Source organism: Callorhinchus milii, unplaced genomic scaffold (genome assembly GCF_018977255.1).
Source record: "Callorhinchus milii isolate IMCB2004 unplaced genomic scaffold, IMCB_Cmil_1.0 Scaffold1, whole genome shotgun sequence".
Classification (NCBI taxonomy): domain Eukaryota; kingdom Metazoa; phylum Chordata; class Chondrichthyes; order Chimaeriformes; family Callorhinchidae; genus Callorhinchus; species Callorhinchus milii.
The window spans coordinates 17,798,631-17,821,106 of record NW_024704742.1 but is presented as its reverse complement, the minus strand read 5'-3'; the positions used below and the strand labels follow the sequence as shown (position 1 = coordinate 17,821,106).

General features: G+C 41.0%; 1 protein-coding gene across 4 annotated transcripts in view; it reads left to right on the top strand.

Annotated features, from left to right (window-relative positions):
- afap1 (actin filament associated protein 1) overlaps window positions 1–22,476 on the top strand; it is a 116,758-nt gene that overhangs the window by 80,917 nt on the left and 13,365 nt on the right. For 2 of the 4 annotated variants that reach the window (XM_042337985.1, XM_042337975.1), the window contains exons 7-12: window positions 4,746–4,838; window positions 5,586–5,673; window positions 10,171–10,320; window positions 14,619–14,830; window positions 19,998–20,143; window positions 21,407–21,524. In XM_042337985.1, coding sequence (XP_042193919.1) covers window positions 4,746–4,838; window positions 5,586–5,673; window positions 10,171–10,320; window positions 14,619–14,830; window positions 19,998–20,143; window positions 21,407–21,524 — 807 coding nt within the window. Of the gene's footprint in view, window positions 1–4,745; window positions 4,839–5,585; window positions 5,674–10,170; window positions 10,321–14,618; window positions 14,831–19,997; window positions 20,144–21,406; window positions 21,538–22,476 lie in introns of all 4 variants that reach the window. The other 2 variants (XM_042337981.1, XM_042337993.1) reach the window with 2 other exon arrangements.

Sequence of the window (22,476 nt, the reverse complement as noted above, 5' to 3'; positions counted from 1 at the left end):
ATCAGGAACAGTCACATGGAGCACCGTTGATGCAGGCAAGCATTGGTAAATTTACATTGGGAGTTCAGTCAAAGGTTTTGACCGCAAAAAAAAGAGGCATTGCCCCAAAATATGAAAGAGATCACCGAAATAGTTGAGCAGGTGAAACACTTGATGTCATGGAGCACTTGGGAAGTCATTTGATTTGATTTCCTTGTGCTAAAGATCTCACGCGAAGGAAAATAATTGGTGTATTCCATTTCCAGCTGTGTGCAGAAAATCCTGGCCATTGCACTTTCACTTTAATCTTAAAACGAAGTACGATTCAGAACTTTTCAACCTTTCTTGCCTTTCTTTGTTATGGATGTTGCAATGGCTATAGTTCTCTGAACCTCCCTCTCCTATTGTAATAATAATGTTGCGTCATCGATGTCTCAAAATACTTCAAAAGATTTACTATAAAGTGTAATGACTGTGATTTGTAAGCAAATACGGTACTAATTTGCGCATAGCGATGTCTCACAAACAGTCTTGGAAGAGTGATCATCACCACAATGATGTCTTACCCATTAACCTTGGATCTTCATATTACTGATGGGTTTACTACTTACCTCCAGCACATTAGTATGCCTACACAATAGTGTTCAGAAGACTGACTGTCCACCATAGATGTCAACAAAAGTTGAAACGTTTGTCAGAGAGGAAGTGGTCGAAATCTATCGATAAAGAATAAAATATAAGATACTCCCTTACCTCCTTCATATCCCTCATCTCCTCCACTTCACCATTCATGGCCCTGCTTTCAGCCTCTATGCCCATGATTCTGGAACTCTGCCTCAATCCCTCAGCCTTGTCCCCTCTTTGTCCGTCTTCAGATCACATCTGAAGACCATTCTTGTCGGCTGTGCCTATAGTCACCTCCTCAATCTCCCTGACTCAATAAGCACTCCAAGACACTACCCCATATACAATACAATACAAAATTACATTTGTAAAGCACCTTTCACGTTGGGAGGATGTCCCGACTTGAAAGGTTGCTACATAAATGCAAGTTGTTGTTGTTGTTAATGTAGGTGCAAAGCCCCTTCATCTCCAAGGGCTGCATGTATAGCTTTATCAGGACAATTAGCAGCTGAGAAATCCAAGTCAAGGGAAGGTCAGTGCATATTCTTTCAGTAGCTGCACTTATTGGGAAACATCCGGTAACAAAACTTCCCGGAAGCTAGATTTCAGATAAGTCGAGGCAAATAGTTTCACTAAAAGAGCAATGTGTTCTGTTTATCCAGAAGAGACTCTTCTCTGTTTAGAACAAAATTATAGAATTAATATCTACTGCACATAATTTTTTTTGGTGTTTCTTCATGTTTGAAAGCTTTTTTGACAAACTGCCCATAATTATATTATCTATGTGGTGTTTTTCCTACAAAATACACAATCAATCCACTTCACATCAAATCCTGTGAAGCGTTTGAGATGTCTTGATGAGCGATAAGGCACTATATTCTGATTTATTTTCTCCAATGTGTGATTCATCTCTGCTCTCCTTTTTTTAAAAAAAAATGTAAATGGCAGTTTATAAGCTGAAGAAGGTTTGCAATTGTTTGTTTTCAAACATTTGCATATTTGGCATCTGTTGTATCATTCCCATAGATAGTGGAAGTAGTATATTTCAATTGGTGTCAGACCTCTGACTGTTAATTATTTACACTGTCTGAATATTGACTGAATTCATAACAACTAAGTCATAATGGATTGTCCACTGAATTAGCATTTTTAATAAAAACGGTCATTTACTTCATTGCTGTTTATGGGGGATTCGTGTGTGGAAATTGTTTGCCATGTTTGTCTACAAAGCGGTTCGAAGTGCAATGTCAATTTAAGGGTTATTATTTATTTTGCGAGAGAGACTGACAAGTTAATGTCTTGTTTATCTATCTCAAAAAGAACTGGATATATTTTTGCTTGTAAACAGTTACTAGAAGATATAAAGTTAGATGTGGATTGAGATGAACAAATACAAGTGAAGGAATGACATTTTTTGTGCTTCTAATATTGGGGAAGGATTTTTGTGGAGTTGAAGTTCAATACCAGAAATATGGAGTTGAATAAACACTTGATTAGTTAGGTATCGGTGAGTATCTGTACAGACCTTTTTGCCCAGGAGATGAACTTTGGAGGAAGAGGGCTTGATGGTCCAAATTAGATTTTTGTATTGGATATTTTCTCATTTATGAAAGGCACTATACAAATGTAATTTTGTTGTTGTTATCGCACCATGTAATACATCAATTTTGTTCAGTAAGTTGGGTACTTTTTTTGCCCTATTTCCTCCTTATAAAATAACCTGACCATAATTTTAGCATAGAATTTTATTTTACATATTTAATGCCATTTATCATAATGTCAGTTATTTATACTTGAAAATTGCTTACTTATGAGCGTTTAAGGGAAAAATGACAACGCTTACCAAAATAAGACTAGATTTCAGCCCAAAACGACAAACGGCTTCAGATTATGAAGGAAAATAATCACCACTGTTCATTATTCAGTGAAAAGGCATGTCGCTCAGTAACTTCCATCGGCTGTGAGCTGTATTTAGTACACCCTTGTCTTCTTCTGGGAAAGTTTGCAACACTACTTAATAATTGCTGCCAATTTTCTAAGTAATAAAATCTGGATTGATTTTTTTCCATGAACTATAAAAATAAACAAATGGCCTATTTGACCAGTAGATTTTTTTTACTCTCTTCCCCTCCCCCGCCACGACACTATAAATTTACAGGGAAAAAAACTCCCCACTGGTTTAAATTTACAAATCTTGGCATTGTGCGCTTAGAATGGAATTTGTGTCTAATTTTATCTGCTGTATTAAACATTAAAAAAGCATTCTCTACAAACTACTGCTCAGCATATAAACAAGAAAATGCATTCACTCAACCCTGACAGTATTTCTGACTTGAGATATTGTTCCTTTCTAGCCTCTCCTAAATCAGTTGACACAAACAAGTTGGCATCAAATGTAGTTGGCTATATTTCTATGGGCGTCAGGCACCCTCTGATATCTCATCCAAGTGGTGATTTTTTTTTCTGTGTGAGCCAGATAAGTGTCGGCAGGCCATTTTACTGTAAGACCATCAAGAACCAAATCACTTCTTGTTTTTCATCCTGGCTTATTCACACCAACACACATTTTTTACTGGATGGGAATCGGGAGTGAAAACCCTAGCTGATTTGTTCCTCCCAGTGTAACTTAGTCTGTTTATAGCATCAGATCCTACTAAGGGTCAGCTTGGTAAACTGGTAGTGCTCAGGCCTCTCAGTCAGAGGTTATAACTCGCACACTGGTCCTTTTAGCACATAATCTAGAACAGTGGTAGCAAATGAAATATAATGTGGACAAATGTGAAGTTATACATTTTGGGAGGAAGGTTAAGGAGCGCAAGTATACGTTGGGTGGTGAAATATTAAAAGGAGTGGAAGACCAAAGGGACTTGGGGATGAAATACTTAAAGGCAGAAAAGCCAATGCAAAAAGCTATCAAAAAAGCTAATGGAATTTTAGGTTTTGTAAATAGGGATTTAGAATATAAAAGCAAAGAGGTAATGTTCAACTTATATAAATTGTTGGTTACACCCCAGTAAGAATATAGTGTCCAGTATTGGTCACCCCATTTTTGGAAAGACGTCAAGGCGATACAGAGGGTGCAGAGGAGTTTTACTAGGATGATACCAGGCATGAGTGGTTTGACCTTTGAACAGCGACTGGAGGAACTGGGACTTTTTCCACTGGAATAAATAAAGTTGAGGGGTGACCCAGTAGAGGTCTTTAAAATTATGAAGGGTTTTGATGGAGTCAATAGGGAGAGATTATTTATCACTGTTCGGTGAGTCAGTAGCTAGAGGGCATCAATTTAAGAGAGTTAGTAAACGAGCAAATAGCTAGGAGGTTAGAAGGTTAGGAGAAATATTTTTCACGCACAGAGTAGTTGGAATGCAGTGGTTGAGGAGGAATCCATAATAGCTTTAAAGAGGGAACTAGATAAATACCTTAAAGGAGTCAGTTACAGGGGTATTCATTAAATGAGAACCGGCACAGAAACAATAGACTGAATGGTCTTCTTCTGTGCTGTAAATTTCTATTGCTTGATGGTGCATTTGCAATACAGTTATCGCAGTGACCAGTAAATCTGTCTAATTAATTTCCAATAACATGATCTGCTACTTCCATTAGGTTAAAACCCTGCCAGAAAATACAGTCTGGTTTTGTAATTTAAAATGCTGAAAAGAAAACTATTCAATGGTGTTTTTAAAGAAAACACAGATTAACAATTTGAGTAGAAACTCTTCCCCACACCCAAAAAAGTATAATAATAATTGCTATTTATAACTGACCTCCGAATCACCAGATTGATAGAATGGTTTTGTTTTAAATGGTTTAAATGTTGATGAACTACCAGGCAGCTTCACAGAGTCTCTGATAGCAGTGCTTTCTTGTAGTTTTTTAAAAAGCATCACCAGGGATTTCATTACGTAGCACGCATTCAAAGGGTAATGTCATTAGAGGTGTCACCGTTCTGAGGAAACATTATATCAGGGTCCCATCTGCTGGTTTAGGTGGATGTTAAAGATCCCATGGTATTGTTTGAAAAAAAGAAGGGAGTTTTTCTTGCTATTCAATACTCTATAGAATATTTATAGCTATGTATACCTTGATTCCAATTTTAATTTATTTTCATGCTCTGACTCAGATATTTTGTTTAATCATAGGTGATAAAGGATGTTGTTGTCCTTTTCAATGTGACTACTGAAACAGATGGATCCATGACTATATTTCCTGTGAACAAGGCAGAACTGGAAAAGGTAATGAATGATGTTTCAACTTTCTAACCCTTTTCTTTGGGTTTGAAATTTTTAGTGAATCTTTAAGTGGATAACTTGGATTCTGATAACTCTTGATCAGGTCATTGGCCACTAAAAAGAGCTTCAGCAGCATCACAATTGCTGGCAAAACACCATGACGTAAACAGGGATTTGTGCATGTTAGATGCAAGAGACTTTGGGACTGATGAGAAAGTGGGTCACAAGATTAATTTAGATGCCCTTCAGAAGGCCCTTCAGCCCATCGGATCTCATCCATCCACACCACACACCCTTCTGTCTTTCCAACAAAGGGTCAAGCTGCTTTTTAAGTCAACTGTGCCATGATTACTTTATCAACTAGTGGAATGTCACATTGTAAACTTTAAAGATGTTTTCCAGATGAATATAAACGTCTCAAAATAATGATGAAGATTTAAAAAAAAACTCCAATTGATTTGCACTTGTGGAGTAATATCACAAATTACTTTTTACAGTTCTTAAGAAAAGGTATAAACAGCTCAGATTTTTGTATACTTCCAAAATAATTATTTGGGCAATTGGATGTGCTATTTATATACAAGTTCATTTTCTATGTTATGGTGGCAAAGGATCAATTTAAGAGATGCTGTCACTGTCATGACTGCCATTCCCCATTTCTTGAATGTTTAACCATATATTGTGATACATGATATGAGTGGGGATGGCTTTGAGTTGGTGATAATAGAAAATTCATCATGTCTCATACAGAAATTATCCTTGGAGAAGCCTATTTTAGATGGTGAGGGGATCTTGGAGAATGGAACGCACATTGCACCAACAGATGGTAAAGAGCAGGGTAGGGTCAATGACAATGAACTTTCCATGTCTCTTAACCATTATGTACTTTCTTTCCTTGGTATTTCATGAGTGATGTTGAAAAAAATCTTCAAACAACGTAACAGTCAAAAAAGTGCCTTGCCAACATACGATAACTTGCAGAGATTCCCTGTATGTCCTACAATATTTTAGAAGCCTTGTGTGTCAATGTAGCAGACGGGGAATTCCTTGCAGAAAATAGAACTTGCGTCTCAGCCTTTTTTCCAGTGGTTATTCCGTTCAAGTAGTTTTTGAATCCCATTTGTGATTATTCCTAAATAATGTGTGAAACTCCTCCATTGATAAGACAGCAGTTTAATACTAGCAGATAACATACTAATTCATAGAAACAAAGGCACAGAGGAGACCATTTGGTTCTTTATGTCTGTACCACTGGACCTGCTTTTTAAATTGCCGGTTTCTATTTATCCTATTTTCCAGCGCTTTCCCCATATCCCTTGATTTTTTAAAACCTGCTCGTGTGCTTACCCAATTCCCTCTTGAATGACTCTGTTGATCCAGCATCTATGGTCACTTGAGGTAGTAATAAATTGTGCACTCTTTAGCCACGTTCTTAGTGAAAAACTTTCTTCTAACCTTTGGACTGGTAACAAAGAGATTTTAATCTGTCACCATCATTGTGTCACCACAAGATTGAACTGAATGCATGGCCAATGCACCACGAGAGTATGTAGTTACTGTCAACATCAGAAGATTTAACTACACCAGAGGTATTTTGCACCATTAACACCAATTTTAGCACAACATGTGAAGAGATGAATGGTGACAGAGAGTATTGCAGTAACCATTATTCTACTCACAGTTAAGAATGTAAGAAAACACGGAAAGAAATCCAGCCCAACAATCCCACAAGAGCTAATAGCAGTTTTTCCTTTACCTAGCGTGATCCATATTTTAAATCCCAGTGGTTAACAAAGATAGTGTGGGGCATAATCCTTCAATTTGCATTTTGGAGCAGCCATGCAAATACTCAGTGTAGACTATATATCTTACAGTAACACGTCACAGAATATATTGTAAAGTAAATCAATTATAGTATTATATTAAAAGGAAGTTTATCATTCACACTCATTTGCGTTGTATTTTACTTTCCTGTAATGCAAGATAAAGTGTGTTATACTTAGGTCTGTTTGTTGGAAATTGTATATTGATACAAGCATAGGCAAGGACGATGGCCCAACACTATGAGCTGGAAAAGGCACGAGTGGAATACATTCCTGGCGTGCTAGCAGCCTGATCCCATAGCATTATTCCATAGCACGGAACTATAAACCAGACTAACCTCAGATCACCCATTAAAGAGGAAAGTATCAGCTTTAGTTTTAATAATATAAATTATGTGTGAGCTCCATTGTCCAATTTATTCATTGTCATTAAAAAGGCTGTCTTTCTTAAATGAAGCTCTGTTGCTTTTATCCACATCTGATTTTTTTAAAATGCCCTCAGATGTGCTGGCATAGGATTAAAGAGTATAATCAAAGGGAACTTTTTGTACCAACAAAAGGAATTGCTTTTATTTGGTTTAGATGGTGGCGAGGAGCATGCAGTGATTTTCCAAGGTGTGAAGCAGAGAAATAGAAAGCCAGACTTTGGTCAGATGCTATTGAATATATGAGTATCTGGTCGAGATAGAGAGGTCGAGATAGAGAGGAAACAGATTGAGAATCACTGGATCATAGAGGATCAGGCCAATAAAATCCACAGCAGTGATCTTAGATAATAATATATACCAGGGGAGAGGCTGAGGTTGTAAAGGGGAGGCCAGGTGGTTCCTTTAAAGCAATACAATTGAGATTGGGGAAAGGGAAAAAATGCGCATAAAACACACAGTCACTCCACTTTACAATATATCCTGTGAAGCACTTTGAAACGTCTCAACAATATTAATTGCAAGGATTATTATTATGTTGTTCCCTTTACAACCACAAGTCTATGACCTGTTGTCCTGCTGCTTTGGCAGATCTGAAAGTATTGTTTTGAGTTTATCAATTTGGCATCTTCCATGTTACCATTATAAGGTCCCCTCCCATTGCAGATGCATTGCTGTAGATAAATATAGTTGGATGGAATTCAAGCAGTTTATCCAGATACATACAAGTTGATTAGTACTCAGCGCAGTCCAGGCCTTATGCCATGTGGCAGATCAGCTTGACAGTCTGCACTGGAGGCAATCTTAAGAGTACACATGAGATCATCTAGGCTTTAGCAGACTCCTCTCTGCTCACAATTAAACAAAGAAATTTAAATGGAATATGTACAGAGAGCTACACATGAAATTAGTATGATCGTCATCTCTTTTCCTGATGGGCAGCTGGCATCCATTGAGATTGGGAAATTATGCTGTACCCTTCATGAGGTGGTTGGACTAAAACCACAGGCTGCTGAAAATTGGCAAAGTAAAGTCTGACCATTGCTAGCTCAACAACAACAACTTGCACTTATGTAGCGCCCTCCACGCAGGATAGCCTCTCAGAGAGCTTAACAGTGGCGGAGCCTGACTCCAAGCCTGGGGGAGAGGGGAGGTGGCCATAAGCACAGTCAAACAGGAAACTTTTCAGGCGGGACTTGAAAGGGGAAGAAGAGGGCAAGGCGGAGGGATTGAGGGAGAGTGTTCCAAAGTTTTGGGGTATAGTGGCTGAAAGCATGACCTCACTGGTGGGGCAGAGGCTGCGAGGGATGAGCAGGAGGCTGATGCCAGTCAAGCGGAGGCGCCGGGTGGTGGATTGGGGAGTGAGGAGGTCGGAGAGGCAGGGAGTGAATGGATTTGAACATGAGAGAGAGGATCTTGAGTCCAAAGAGATTTTGCTTTAGATTGCCTCCTCAATTATCACCTTCTTTCCAACCAACTGGCCTTTGAGTTAAATATTAATGATCCTAGCATTGATACTAGTGCCTTTTCACGTTGTCGAGATGTCTAGAAAGCTCTACACAAGATTTACTGTAAAGTGTAGCGACTGTGTATTTATAGGTAAACGTAGAAGTCAATTTATGCAGATCAATGTCCCATAAAAAGTGAGTAACCGTTTTTTTAATCTGGAGAATTGGTGGCCGAGTAACCAATCAATGGAAATAGCTCTTCGCAGTGTTGGGCTTATCTTACATCAACTCTGAAGTTGACTGCACTGTCACTACAGCACACTTGCAAAATGAATGAAATGGTGTACACACATTAATACCATACCCTGCAGTGAGTTCAGAGCTTGGCACCCATTGTGTACCACAAGCTAAATGTACACTGCGAGTGTAAGCACATATTCTTGTATGGCAATTATATCATGCACACAATTTCGTAGAGCACATTGCACAAATACCATCAGGCCATCTCATCACCAGGCTCCGTGAACCTATTTCCCCTATCCTCGCCCTACTCCATTGGTTCCCCATCCTCCAGCGGATCAAGTCCAAGATCCTTGTTCTTCCCTTTAAATACCTCCATGGTTTTGCCTCTCCCTATCTCTGTGACTTCCTTCAACCCATCTCTCAGAGAGCACCAGCCTGATTCAAGTCCCCCACCCTTTCCCCAACATCAGCGAGTGAGCGTTCAGCATTCTGGCCCCTCTTTCTGGAATTCCAAACGGAGTCCCTTGGGCTTGTTATCTCTCTTAGCTGTTTCAAGACTCATCTCCAACTGAAAATGTACCTCTTTGACTGCACTTTCAGGCATCTTTCCCCTCCCCTTTCTGTTTAAGCACAGGGATGGTACAGACTTTAAATCCCAGAGCCCCTCCGCCTCGCCCATTCCCTTGCCCCTTCAAGGCCTGTTTCAAGACCTTCCTCTTTGACTGAGCCTTTGGTCATCCTCCTATCTTCCCCTCTTCACCGCCCCTCTCAACACCAACCCTGAGGTCATATGGAAACCCTTCACTGTCCAGTGCCTTGGGATGCCCAACATAAAAAGCGCTCTATGAATGCAATTTGTTGTTGTTCACTGAAATGAAAATCTCCCTCCGGCTCCCACCCCTAGCTCAGATGCCCATCCAGCATTCTACACCACTTCAAGATGTTCTCCTGATATGAAAGGTACTATACAAGTGTAAATTGTAGATGTGTGGTATGAACGCAACCTACCCTGCCATGTTCAGTATTCACTTTTATAGCCCAGAGATCAGTGCTAGGGTGAGCCCCCACTCCCACCCCCCCCTCCAGAATGTTTATTTTGCTCTTCTGCCCCAGTGGTTTACGAGCATACTTGGTCTGTTTGTTCAGACCCTGTTCCAACCAAGATTGCTGCTGATAAGAAATGTTGTTTACAGTCAGATCTTAAGAACTAAACTAATAATATGTGTCTTATCATTTGAATGCAGTGTTGACACATGATTGTATAAAACGTGGATTGTGTATTTAACTGGAAAGACATAGTATTTCTGTGTTAATGTGTTAATGTAATAATCAATAGAGTGGCTGATGGGTTAACAAATGACTGGATCGAGAAATCTGAATGCCTTTTGTCAAACAGGAAAAGGGAAGAAAAATTCAAAGGCAGAACCAAAGGGGGCTGTGAGCAAAGTGACTGGGAAGAAAATCACAAGGATTATTGGCTTGGGGAAAAAGAAGCCATCTACGGACGAACAGACCTCCTCTGCCGAGGAAGAGATCCCTACATGTGGTACGCTACACTATGTTGGTGCTCTCAGCACAGATCCACATTAGCTGAGATTTTCCTCATTAAATGATTAATTTACAATACATGAGTTATTTCAGTTGCATAAACCAATAGCTTTTAACGTAGATGTGCTTTCAAGAGACAAATAAGTTTAAGATTGTTTTTAATTCTTTAGTGTTTTTATTTAAAAATGTCATATTAAAAGTAACCCTCGTATGATGTACATTAACAAATTGGGTTGAAAACATTTGTTGTTTATGTTTTCAAGCCCCACTCACACGTTCAAATGTACGTTGAATGTATATGGAAACAATTAAATGGTAATTGCGCACTGTGGGAGAGAAAGGGTGAGATCTGCCATTAGCCTTTGCTTGTTTTAGCACCCTCCACTCCACAAACATTGGAAGTCACTAACTTGGCTGAGTCAGCACAGAATATAGATTAATGAAAGCCATTGGCTCCAAGCAAATCTGGTCAAATGGTAAATATTTTAAAACAAATGAGAAATTCTTGCAGTGTGAAACACACAGCTATAAAATGAGTGTTGACAGCCAATTCAACTAAACAATGTGCATCATAGCCAAGTCCAGCCTTTTTCCTGCATTTGGCCTGACCAGGATGATGGGGGAGGAGGCAGAAATTACTAAATATAAACATCCAGTATGGTAACCCCATCTCATTGTCTTCCCTTTTCAAGGGCCAATTGATCTATATCAGCACTCAACTGAAATCAACTAATTGAGTACAGAGTAGGGATTAAGCTGCTTATTATTAGGAAGAGAATCAAGCAGTTGCTTCTGGTCAGAAGTAATTCTAACACTGTATAGATCAATATACCAACCATACCAACCCTTTACCAGTTTGCCTTTTTTTAATTGACGTGTTATGATACTTTGCAAAATTGCCTCAGATTATCATGATTTTTCAAAACTAAATCATGAAACCAATGGGCCTCCTGTTTAATGTGCAGCTCAGTTGGAGGCTCATTTTATTTAGTGCGTGGTAGAATAGTGTGTCTCCTAGTTTACCGGCCCCCCCAAACCTCCTGGCTCCTTCCTCACTGATCTCTATCTTCTCATCTCTGTCCCTCTGCACTAAACACCTGCGTATAATGGGTGATTTCAAACTCCACCTAACCTCTCCTTGCACCACCTCCTCGGATTTCACTGCCCTTCTCTCCTCCCTAAACCTCACCCTCCACATCGACTCACCGACCCACAACCATTATCACTCCCTCGACCTCGTCATTACACATGGCCTTGACGTTTTTGACCTGTCAATCATGGACAAGGCCATCTCGGACCACTTCCTCATCTCCCTCTCCTCCCACATCCTCCTCCCATCTTCCAAACCATCCACCAGTTTTTTCCACCCCTGGAAATGCCCTCTCTTCCTTGGACCTCCTCTCCCTCTGGCCCTCCACCTGCAGCGTTTGGTTCGAGCACCTCCGCACCTACCGCCTCTTCCTTTCACAGGCCAAAACTGACTTTTACTCCAAAGTCATCCTGGAGGCAAACAACAATCCAAAGACGCTATTTTCCACCTTCCATCACCTTCTCCGTGCACCCCCTCAAGCCCCCTCTATCCTCACGGCAAACACCAAGTGCAAAGAGATCCTAGACTTCTTTGCCTCAAAAATTTAAAGCATTCGCTTGGTTGCATCGTCCTCCACCCCCCCCACCCATGTTCCCTTCCGCCCCACCCAGACCATCCGCATCAACTTCTCCCTTCACCACAGCTCCTGCCACTAACCCTCCTTTGCGACCATTTCTCCCTCCTCCCTCTCAACCACAATCACTCAGATGAAGTTTACCACCTGCTACCTTGACCCCTCCCCACCCAGCTGCTGGTCACTCAACTCCCCCTCTCTCCCTCCTGCTGGCCAACATGGTCAACCAGTCTCTCTCCTCAGGCTTTGTTCCACTCCCCCTGAAAACCGCTGTCATCACACCCCTCCTCAGAAAACCCACCCTCAATCCCTCTAATCTCGCACACTACCATCCCATCTCCAGCATACCCTTCCTTGCCAAAGTCCTGGAACGCATTGTTGCAGGTCAACTTCGGTCACACCTCTCCCTCCACTCCCTCCTCAAGACCCTGCAGTCTGGTTTTCACCCTGCCCAAACTACAGAGACAGCACCTGTCAAAGTCACAAACGATATCATCATTATCTGTGACCAGGGTTCCCTCTGCCTCCTCATCCTCCTGGATTGCTCTGCTGCATTCGACACAGTTGACCACGCCATCCTCCTCCATCGGCTCTCCTTCCTCATCTATCTTAGTGGGACTGCACTCGCATGGTTCGAATCCTATTTTACCAACCGCCTCCATTTCATCTCAACAAATGTTTTTTCCTCCCGCCCCCACTCGGTCACCTGCGGGGCACCCCAGGGCTCCATCCTTGGCTCTCTTCTTTTCCTTATCTATAGGCTCCCTCTGGCTGATGTCATCCGCAGACACGGGGTAAACTTCCACATGTTTGCAGATGACACACAAATCTACTTTGCCTCCTCCAGTAGCAACTCCAGGTCCGCCGATGTTCTATCAGCTTGTCTGGCAGACATCAAGGCCTGGATGAGTGTAAACTTCCTGCAGCTGAATATGGACAAGACGGAAGCCATACTTGGCTCCCATCAACATCTTCGCTCCTGCAGATCTAAACTCCTCAACCTTCCTGGGCTCTCCTCATCGAACTAGTGCGCAACCTAGGCCTAGGTTCGACCCCCAACTGTTCTTCCTCCCCACATCCCAGTCCCTGACCATGACCGCCTTCTTCCACCTCCGCCACATTGCCAGCCTCTGACCGTACCTTACTCCAAATGCAGTCAAAACCCTCGTACATGCGTTTGTCACCTCCCCAGCTCCACCATTCACAAGATCCATCTCATTCAAAAAACTGCTGCCCGTATACTGACCAGGACCAAACTCCGTACCCAGATCTCACCAGTTCTGGCCAAGCTCCACTGGCTCCCCATCACTGAACGGATCGACTTCAGGAACCTCACACTCATGTTCAAATCCATTCACTTCCTGGCACCTCCTTACCTCTCCGACATCCTCACTTCCCACTTCACCCGGCTCCTCTGCTCGCCCAGCACTGGCCTCTTGCTCGTCCCTCGCACTCTCCACCTCACTATCAAAGGTCGTGCTTTTAGCCACTACGCACCAAAATTCTGGAGCACTCTCCCTCAATCCCTTTGCCTTGCCCCCTCTCTCCCCTTTTTCAAGTCCCGCCTGAAAACTTTTGTGTTTGAACATGCTTATGGCTACCTCATCCCTCCCTCCCCCGGCTCGGAGTCAGGCTCCGCCACTGTTAAGCACTCTGAGATGCTACCCTGTGCGAAGGGCACTATATAAGTGCAAGTTGTTATTGTTGCTGTTGAATTGGAAGTGTTTGCTACTGATTTGTGTGTTTTTGTAGTTTGTGTTTTTATGGTTTGCTGCTCCCCCACCCTGAGATAAGAGATACATTTTTTTGAGTTTTTTTTTTCTTCAAGTAATGTTTGCCCACATCCCACTCCACTGCACCACACTGATGGGTGAAGCTGCCAGACAACAACAACAAATTCCATTTGTGTAGCACCTTTCACATCAGACTGCTCTTGCACACTTCCTAGCCAGTTTCAGGGCATTGTTAGTGGATGAGAGATGATCCCCCTCCAGTACACCAGAGACTAATAATAATCCTTGCATTTGATATAGCGCTTTATCACATCATCAAGACGGTTCAAAGCTCTTCACAGGATATACTGTTATGGATTTGACTGTATTTTGTGAGCGCAGCAATGTCCCACAAGCAGTCATGGAGCGAGTGACCAACTTTATTTGGGGGATTGTTAGCCAGGACACTTGGAGAAACTCCCTTCTCTTTTCAAATAGTGCCATGGGATTTTTAATGTCCACATGAACAGGTAGACCGGACTCAGTTTAACATCTCATCTGAAGGACAGATACCACTAATAGTGCATCACCGTACAGGAGAACATGAAAGAGCAGAAGTTCAAATTGTTAATGCAGTGTTACAGAAGTTATTCACACATCTTACAAATTATGTGCACATTTCCTGGCATTTTGATGTACTCTATTAATGTCTTGTCAAGACTGTGACAGAATGTTTTTTGTCTTAAATACAAGCTACACAAAAAGGGACAAACCACAAACTTCAGCAATGAGTAGCAGTGGTTATTTGTTGTTCAGTGGGCACAGACGCTTTGGAAAAGGAAGTGGGAAGTAGAGTATCTGAATCGTAACCTAAGATTGGAACAGGTTGCCCTCTCTCATTGCTGCTCTGATCTCTACAGGATACCTGAATGTGCTGTCTAACAATCGATGGCGAGAGCGCTGGTGCAGAGTGAAAGATAACAAGCTGATTCTGCACAAGGACAGGACTGATCTGAAAACACACTTGGCATCTTTCCCTCTACGTGGATGTGAACTCATTCCAGGCCTGGATTCCAAACACCCCCTGGCTTTCCGACTTGTCAGGAATGGACAGGAGGTCGCAGTTCTAGAGGTTCAGTATTGCTTCTTTCAACGAATCCCTATGACCTTGTATTTCCCAGATAGGTAAAAGCATTGAAAAAATGCTTTTCTTGGCATATTGGAGTGAAAATTGTGGCATGCGATGTGATAATTATCCCTTAGAATGTTAGACTTTACCTCATGAAGTGGCAATGAAAGACTTTGCTCTGCAGATGGCAAAACAACGGCAGCACCAGAGGTTTTAGACCAAAGCTTTTTGCTAACATCAAGAGGAGGGACAAGTGTTTGCCACTGAAATCATTTGATATTTAAAGGATTGTTTTGACTGCAAGTCTCAGTGAATGTGATGATCACCAGTAACCATTATCCCATCATATAATGCATCTTTTACCCCATTGCATATTTGTATATTTTATTTGTTTGATATATGTTGCATTGCAAAATGCAAATGCAAGAATTATTATTGCATATCCGAGTGCAATGAATTATGAGGTGAAATTTGCGGCATTTCATAACGTGTGGCGTGTGGCAGGTGATAATAATAATAATAATCCTTGCATTTGATATAGCGCATTTCACGTCGGGAGGACGTCCCAAAGCGCTTCACAGAACACACTGTAAAGTGAATTGATTGTATATTTGTGGGCGAACGCGGCAGCCAATTGCGCACAGCAATGTCCCACAAACAGTCGTAGATTGAAAATGACCAATTTTATTATTGTTTTGGGTTTTTGAGGGATTATTATTAGGCTCTGTGTGGAGTAAGGAAACTTGCCCAAGGTTTCGCCCTCTGCCTGGAATTGAACTCAGGTCTCTCACTTGCAAAGCGAGTGCTCTAACCACTGAGCTACAGAACTCCACTGTCCTGTAATTCATACTGGCAATAATTATCACAACGAACCATCACAAAAGGTTGCAAATATGCTTATTGTGTTGTATTCATGTTTGTGTATATATAACATACTATATTGAAACAAATGATGAAGATAGGTGCTGGCGTGATCTGTAGAATGTGGGTTTGATGGGCAAAAGTGAGGAGAATGGGACTTTAGGATTACATGAACCATTTAGCTTGTTCTGATAGACTGCATTTTGGTTTCAAAGAGAAGAACAGATTGTTCAAAGGGATCTCGTTGAATCCACTATGCCACCTCGCCAGAGTAATGGTAATGCAATGCTTCCCCGGCATAGACTGTGAGTCCATAGTTCCAATGTGAGGCTTGAACCAACAACCTTCTGACTCAGTGGTGACAGTGTTACCAACAGTGGCAGTGTCGGCCTAACTCAGTGGTAGTCAGAAGGTTGCGGGTTCAAATTTCAGGTCGGGTCTTGATCTCAGATAGACTACACTGACACTCCAATGCAGCACTGGGGTATGTTGGATTATCCGAGATGCCGTGCTTCGGTTGAGATGTTAAACTGAGGTCCGGTCTGCCTAAAGATCACGTGGCACTATTCGAAAAGAGAAGGAAATTTCTCCCTGTGTCCTGGCCAACAATCCCCCAAGTAAAATCGGTAATTTCATGGCTTTTGTGGGACAGTGCTATGCACAATTGGGTTGCCGCGTTTACCTGCAAATATACAGTCACTTCATTTCATCGTAAATCCTGTGAGGCAATTTAGAGATATCCTTCTGATGTGATAAGGCGCTAACCAAATGCAAGGCTGATTTTTATAACTGTGGCAGGCTGATTGTGTGGAGGGGGAAGGAGAGGATAAGGAGGGAAGAAAAGAGAAAATGAGTTTCCACTGAAACAGATCTGAAACAAGCTGTTAATATTCCTTCTCCCTCCTCTAGTTGACAAAAGGAAAACCTGGGTCAGCAGTTTCCAGTTAGCCCATGGGGAAAACAAAGTCTATTTTAAACAACTGCAAAGCCTCCTGTCTGTGCTCATTCTCCTGCCGGAGTGCAGCTCTGTATATTTTGAATGCGGGCAGTGTATACAACTGCTGGGGAAGTAAAATTTCCCCATTTCCACATGTTGAGCCAAATACAAACTACCTTTGTAGAAAGCTCAGTCAAGTCTAAATGGCTGGTTCATAGCTTTGTGACATTATCATAGGAAGCCCAATGTTTGTAATATAGCAAAGTGGGCATCCCAACAGTGACAATACACAGTGCACATCCTACAAGTAAAATATATAAAAGGTACTTGTACTCATTCCAAGAACAATCTGTGTGAAAATAATAGGGGCCTGAACTTGCATCTAATCTTAGACTAAAATCATTTTGTCTCAACTTTGAAGATCACATGGAATTGTGGAAAATTCTTAAATTCAATCTTGCTTAGAAGCCATTTCATTTTGAGAACTGCAGGAAAAAGCAGGTTTCCAATTTTAGACTGAATTTTTGGATTATTCCACAATTCTGTGCAATCTTAAAATTTTTAGACAAAGTTATCTTACAAGGTAGGACTAGGTGACATTTTGGGTCAATCTCTTGATGCTCAAAAATTGGAGAGCTCAGAGCTATTGCTTATAATATTACGTTTGATTATATTTACTGTTGAAGGGGGGATTTTGTTTAATATTTTAAGTAGCTTGTGAAGCTTTTATTTTTAAAACAATCTTATTTTGCTGATTGCCAAATAATACATTCCCTGTGTCACACTCTCATTTTTAATCTTTTTCTGAGGCAGATAATGTGGCTGGTTTGAGAGGTGGTCTTACATTTATAGTGCAAGCCACTTTATAATGCATTTCATTATATCACAGATCTGTTTATAGTCGGGTAGCATTGTGGACACAGCTGGCTCGCTTGCTTACCGCTGCCAGCAAGCTGTTGGGGCTATAGTGGCCGACTTCTGGATCATTAGGTCAACGACAGCCCTCTTAAAGGAATGAGCTATGAACAATGATTAGACAAGCTAGGGCTTTTCAGTCTCAAGAGAAGACGACTGAGATGGGCTGCAAAGAGATGTATATATTTTTAAATTTAAAGTTGTAAAGGGCAATTTCAGGACAGATACCAGAAAGTTTATCTTTAGTCAAATGATAAATAACGACTGGAATGGGTTTCCAGGAAAGATGGTTGAGACCAGGACCCTGTGTGTGTGTGGGTATATGTACATGGCAACAAAATTCTTGTAACCTTCTCCCTTTTTTTCCGGTGATGATCAATTTATGTCTCAATACATTCCAGGTTGCTTACTACTGTACTGGAGTCCTGTAGCTCAGTGGTTAGAGCACTCGCTTTGCAAGTGAGAGACCTGAGTTCAATTCCAGGCAGGTCAGGGCGAAACCTTGGGCAAGTTTCCTTACTCCACACAGAGCCTAATAATAATCCCTCCAAAACCCCAAACAATAATAAATTGGTCATTTTCAATCTACGACTGTTTGTGGGACATTGCTGTGCGCAATTGGCTGCCGCGTTCGCCCACAAATATACAGTCAATTCACTTTACAGTGTGTTCTGTGAAGCGCTTTGGGACGTCCTCCCGACGTGAAAAGCGCTATATCAAATGCAAGGATTATTATTATTATTATTATTACTGGTCACATGTGCATTCAAAATCTTACAACTATTTTCCCTTTTTTAATGGATATAATTACAATGGCAGCACAGAAGGCTGCTGTACTCTCACCTGGTGCATGTGTATAAGTCTAGCTGTGTGGAGATGTGCCAGCTGCACTGGAGTAGTGTGAGCCAGGAGTGTTTTCACCATGCATTGGGGCAGAAATCCTGCAAGTTTAATACACCGTCAAAACCTATCAGTACTGCAGTCCTGCAAATAACAATCATTTCTTGCCATTCAATGAAAGTATTCACACACTTGTTTCTCCACAATGTAGAGCTATCCTCTCTGTCAAAATCTCTGATGAATCTTGCTGCTCAAAACATTAGACGTGCAATGTTTCAGCTTCTCTGCAAAACGGGCCTGAAAGATTTTTTTAAAATCCTGGTTTGATAATACACATTTATTTTCTTAAATTTGCTTCACTAAAATCTTAAGAAATGAGAGGGTCGCTAGAATAGACTGTGCATTCTTTTTTACATATCTCCTCTAAGATATACCTGCACTAATGACCCATGGTAACTTGCTTTGGAAAATAAACGACACTGTTTGTCTCTCAGACAATGCTGCATCATGTCTTAGAGTGGGCAGCAAATGTGTAATTGGCAGAGAAGGAGAGGGATGGAGATGTGGAGGACAACACAGTGGACAAAGAAGAACTGTTTCAGTTCTCAGTGTAGTACCTGATAATGGGTGCTTGGTGGCGCTGTATGTCAATAGATTGATGCTACTTTGTTTCTCTACAATGCCACTTGGTGTCTGGAATTGGAAATGGATTGTAAGAGTATAACTTGATCCTGAATTATAAATACATGATAGCAGAAAGGAATGAGGACCTTGGGAAGATAGTGCGCATATTAATACCCAAGCCAGATTTAAAGGATGTTCTGTGTCATAATGTCGACAGCTTACTTGAATAATTATACTCCTTATGTTTGACATAGCGCTTTTCACATCAGGAGGATGTCTCAAAATGCTTCATAGGATATACTATAGAGTGGAATAACTGTGTTTTGTGGGTGAAGCAAAGGGTAGAGATATGACTGTGAGATGGATACTCAAGCATGATGATGGGTTTCCACAAGTGTCAAGCGCCCACCAAGTTGACCAAAAATAACCGAGATGTGACTCCAAAAGGTCCAACCTGAGAGACACTAGGTAACAGTGAGATCACAAAAGTGATATTCGCAAACTGTATTTCAGTCCCTAATATCAGCTTCCAACTTGCAGGATGTTGCATTACGAGAGATTCCTGAAACGCAAATCCCAAACTGGTAAAGTTTGGAAAAAGGATGTCTGCCGATGGCTGATATTTACAAAGTGGAATTGCATGTTAACATTAGCAACGTGTGTTTAAAACATAAAAGGATCACATTAAAAGAATGACTTTCTACTACGTGAAAAACAACATGATCTCTTTTCATATCCTGTGCTGTAATTTCAGACAAAGCCATTTCTGCAGATGCTCTGTTCTGTTGCACAAAGACTGAAATCATATACCAAAACTTTTCTTAAGGGCGCAGTCATGGTAAAATGTTCCAGGTGCAAGATGGACACAGTTTACTGTAACCATACTTTTCAAAAATGTACCTTGCCTTTCAGAAAAGTGGATGAGTTGGAAATAATCAAACCTATGTAAGTAAGATAAGAACCTACTAAGAGTTTCCCATTCTCTTTCCACAGAGCTCATCAGCGGAGGAGATGGGCCGGTGGCTTGGGGTTTTACTGGCTGAAAGTGGCACCTCCACAGCCCCCGAAGCCCTGCACTATGATTACATTGATGTAGAAACCACTTCAAGTGTTATACAGACAGCCAAGCAATGCTTCAAGTAAGAATTAATTTTGTGCATGGGGTAATTAATATTTGGCTGAACAATAATATGACAAAATTTCTAATTATATATCCATATAATTAGTCGCAGTCTCGCTATTAAATATGCACACAGTAAGCTTGTGTATGCTCCCTAATGGGCTTTTGCTCTAATATTCCTGGGATTGGAGTAAGTCTATTTGTTCAGAATCTTTTGTGCTGTAAGGTATAGTTTGATACGTTTAATTAGGTGAATGGTGGTGTCATGAGGGCAGCTATAATTGATTATATTTTTTATTGCTCTTATGGATATCCGTAAACCACATGGTTCATTAACTGTGATTGATTTATGTAAGCATCATAAGACATGGATCTGTTCCTGTATTAACAAATAACAGTTCGAATGCAAAATTGAACTGATTTAATCACGCCAGGATTTTTATTGATTTAATCTCTTTTTTTCTGATTTTTTTAAAAAATCTGCTCCACCCAACCTCCAATGCACTCTCTCTCCACACCTCTGACTCCAAATACAAGGAAGTCATGGACTTTCTGATGTTCAAAATTAACTGGATCCATTCAGCTGCCTCCACTTCCTCTCGTGTTCATAATTGAGCCATTCCCCAGACCCGCTGCACACTTTTGATCTCTCTCTTCCTTCATCTTGTCCCGTAGCATAGTGGTTAGCGCAACGCCTCATGAGTGAGAGGACCTGGGTTTGATTCCTGGGAAGGGCGAAACCTTAGACAAGTTTCCCTTATTCCACACGCCTCTGTTTACCTAGCAGTAAGTAGGAACCTGGTTGTTAGTCCATTGGCAAATCGCATTCCGAGGGTGATAATCCCTTCCAAAAAATAAATAAATAATTTGGTCACTCAATCCCCGACTGTTGCGCACAATTGGCTGCCATGTTTCACCCACAAAGACAGTCAATCCCCTTTACAATATATTCTGTGAAGAGCTTTAGACATCTCAAAAACGTGATAAGGTGCTATATTAAATGCAGAGATTATTATTATTATCTTCTGCATGATACCCGGCACCTTTAGCCTTGATACCATTCTCATAAAAACTCCCATCCACCCACTTGCTGCTTCATGATATCATCAACCTTTTCCTTGGACTCGATACTCTCCCCTTTCAAAACCACCATCATTATCTCTTCTCCCCAATTCATTCCCATATTGCTACTTACAATCAAAACTGAAAATCTGACAAGTCGAAAGTGACTCAGACAATCATACACACCTACACATTCGTTTTCTTCTTTATTACTTTTCAGCTTGTTAAACAGGCGGCCGATATCTCCAAATAGATATGGTGGCAACCTAGCTAATGGGTATGCGTGCCCTCGTGGAGTGTCCCTTCATTATGATGATGTACCTTGTCTGAATGGAACGGTAAGAAGTCGGAGTAATGTCATCATTGCCCAAGATGTCTTCACTGCAGTAGTAAAGAGGATTCAGTCCCATGTGGGAAAGGCAACAAACCCAAGACAACTCTAGGGTTTCATCTTTGTGGTTGTGATCCTTTTTTTATTTCCCTAGGATTCAGGTGCTAATGCAGGCCTGGGTTTTGAGCACAGTTGTGTCATGATTTGTGACTTATCACCTTAAAATTTCCCTTCAGAGTTCATAAGTGAGCCAGCCCCATGAAGCCTGCAAGTAATAGATGTAAAGAGATTACGTAACAAGATTTTTTTTTTGTGTTATGTAAACAGGTTTTTTTTTAATCCAGTAAATGATTGATAGCAATTGGGTAGTATTAAAGTTCAAATGGCATGACCAACTGGGAGAGAAATTTTAAATGCAAACTCAGGTACGTTTTTATCTGAAATTCTGAGAATCAAATTACAGGGCTAAAGAGTACCTCTGGCCTAATGTGATGAAGTGTAAGGGTTAACACAGCAGTAGTGTGTTGGCAGGGAAGTGGAATCAATGGCCACTGCTCTTTATACTACTCTGTTTATTTGAATATAAGTGCCACTGCTGGTTCTATTCCGAGATCCTGGTAATCGCAATTCCAGCTTTCACCAAAGGACAGGGTTATGTGCTTAGTGTAAGGTCACTCGAACATACTACATAGTATCGCTGTGACGTGTGCACGCATTGTTGGAAAAGGACACTGCCCTTAATGCAGGAAAGAACTTAGCTCAGCATAACACCAATAGTTTGTTAATGGCAGGTATAGCATCTAGGTTACAATATGTACAGGGCTGCTTTCAGCAATAGTAAATATAAATCTTATAAATTAAACCAAAGCAGTTATCCGGGACAAGTCTGGAAATGCCCTCAACCGTGCAACAACAATTTGCATTTAAATAGCACCCTTCACATGGAGCAGTGCACTTCA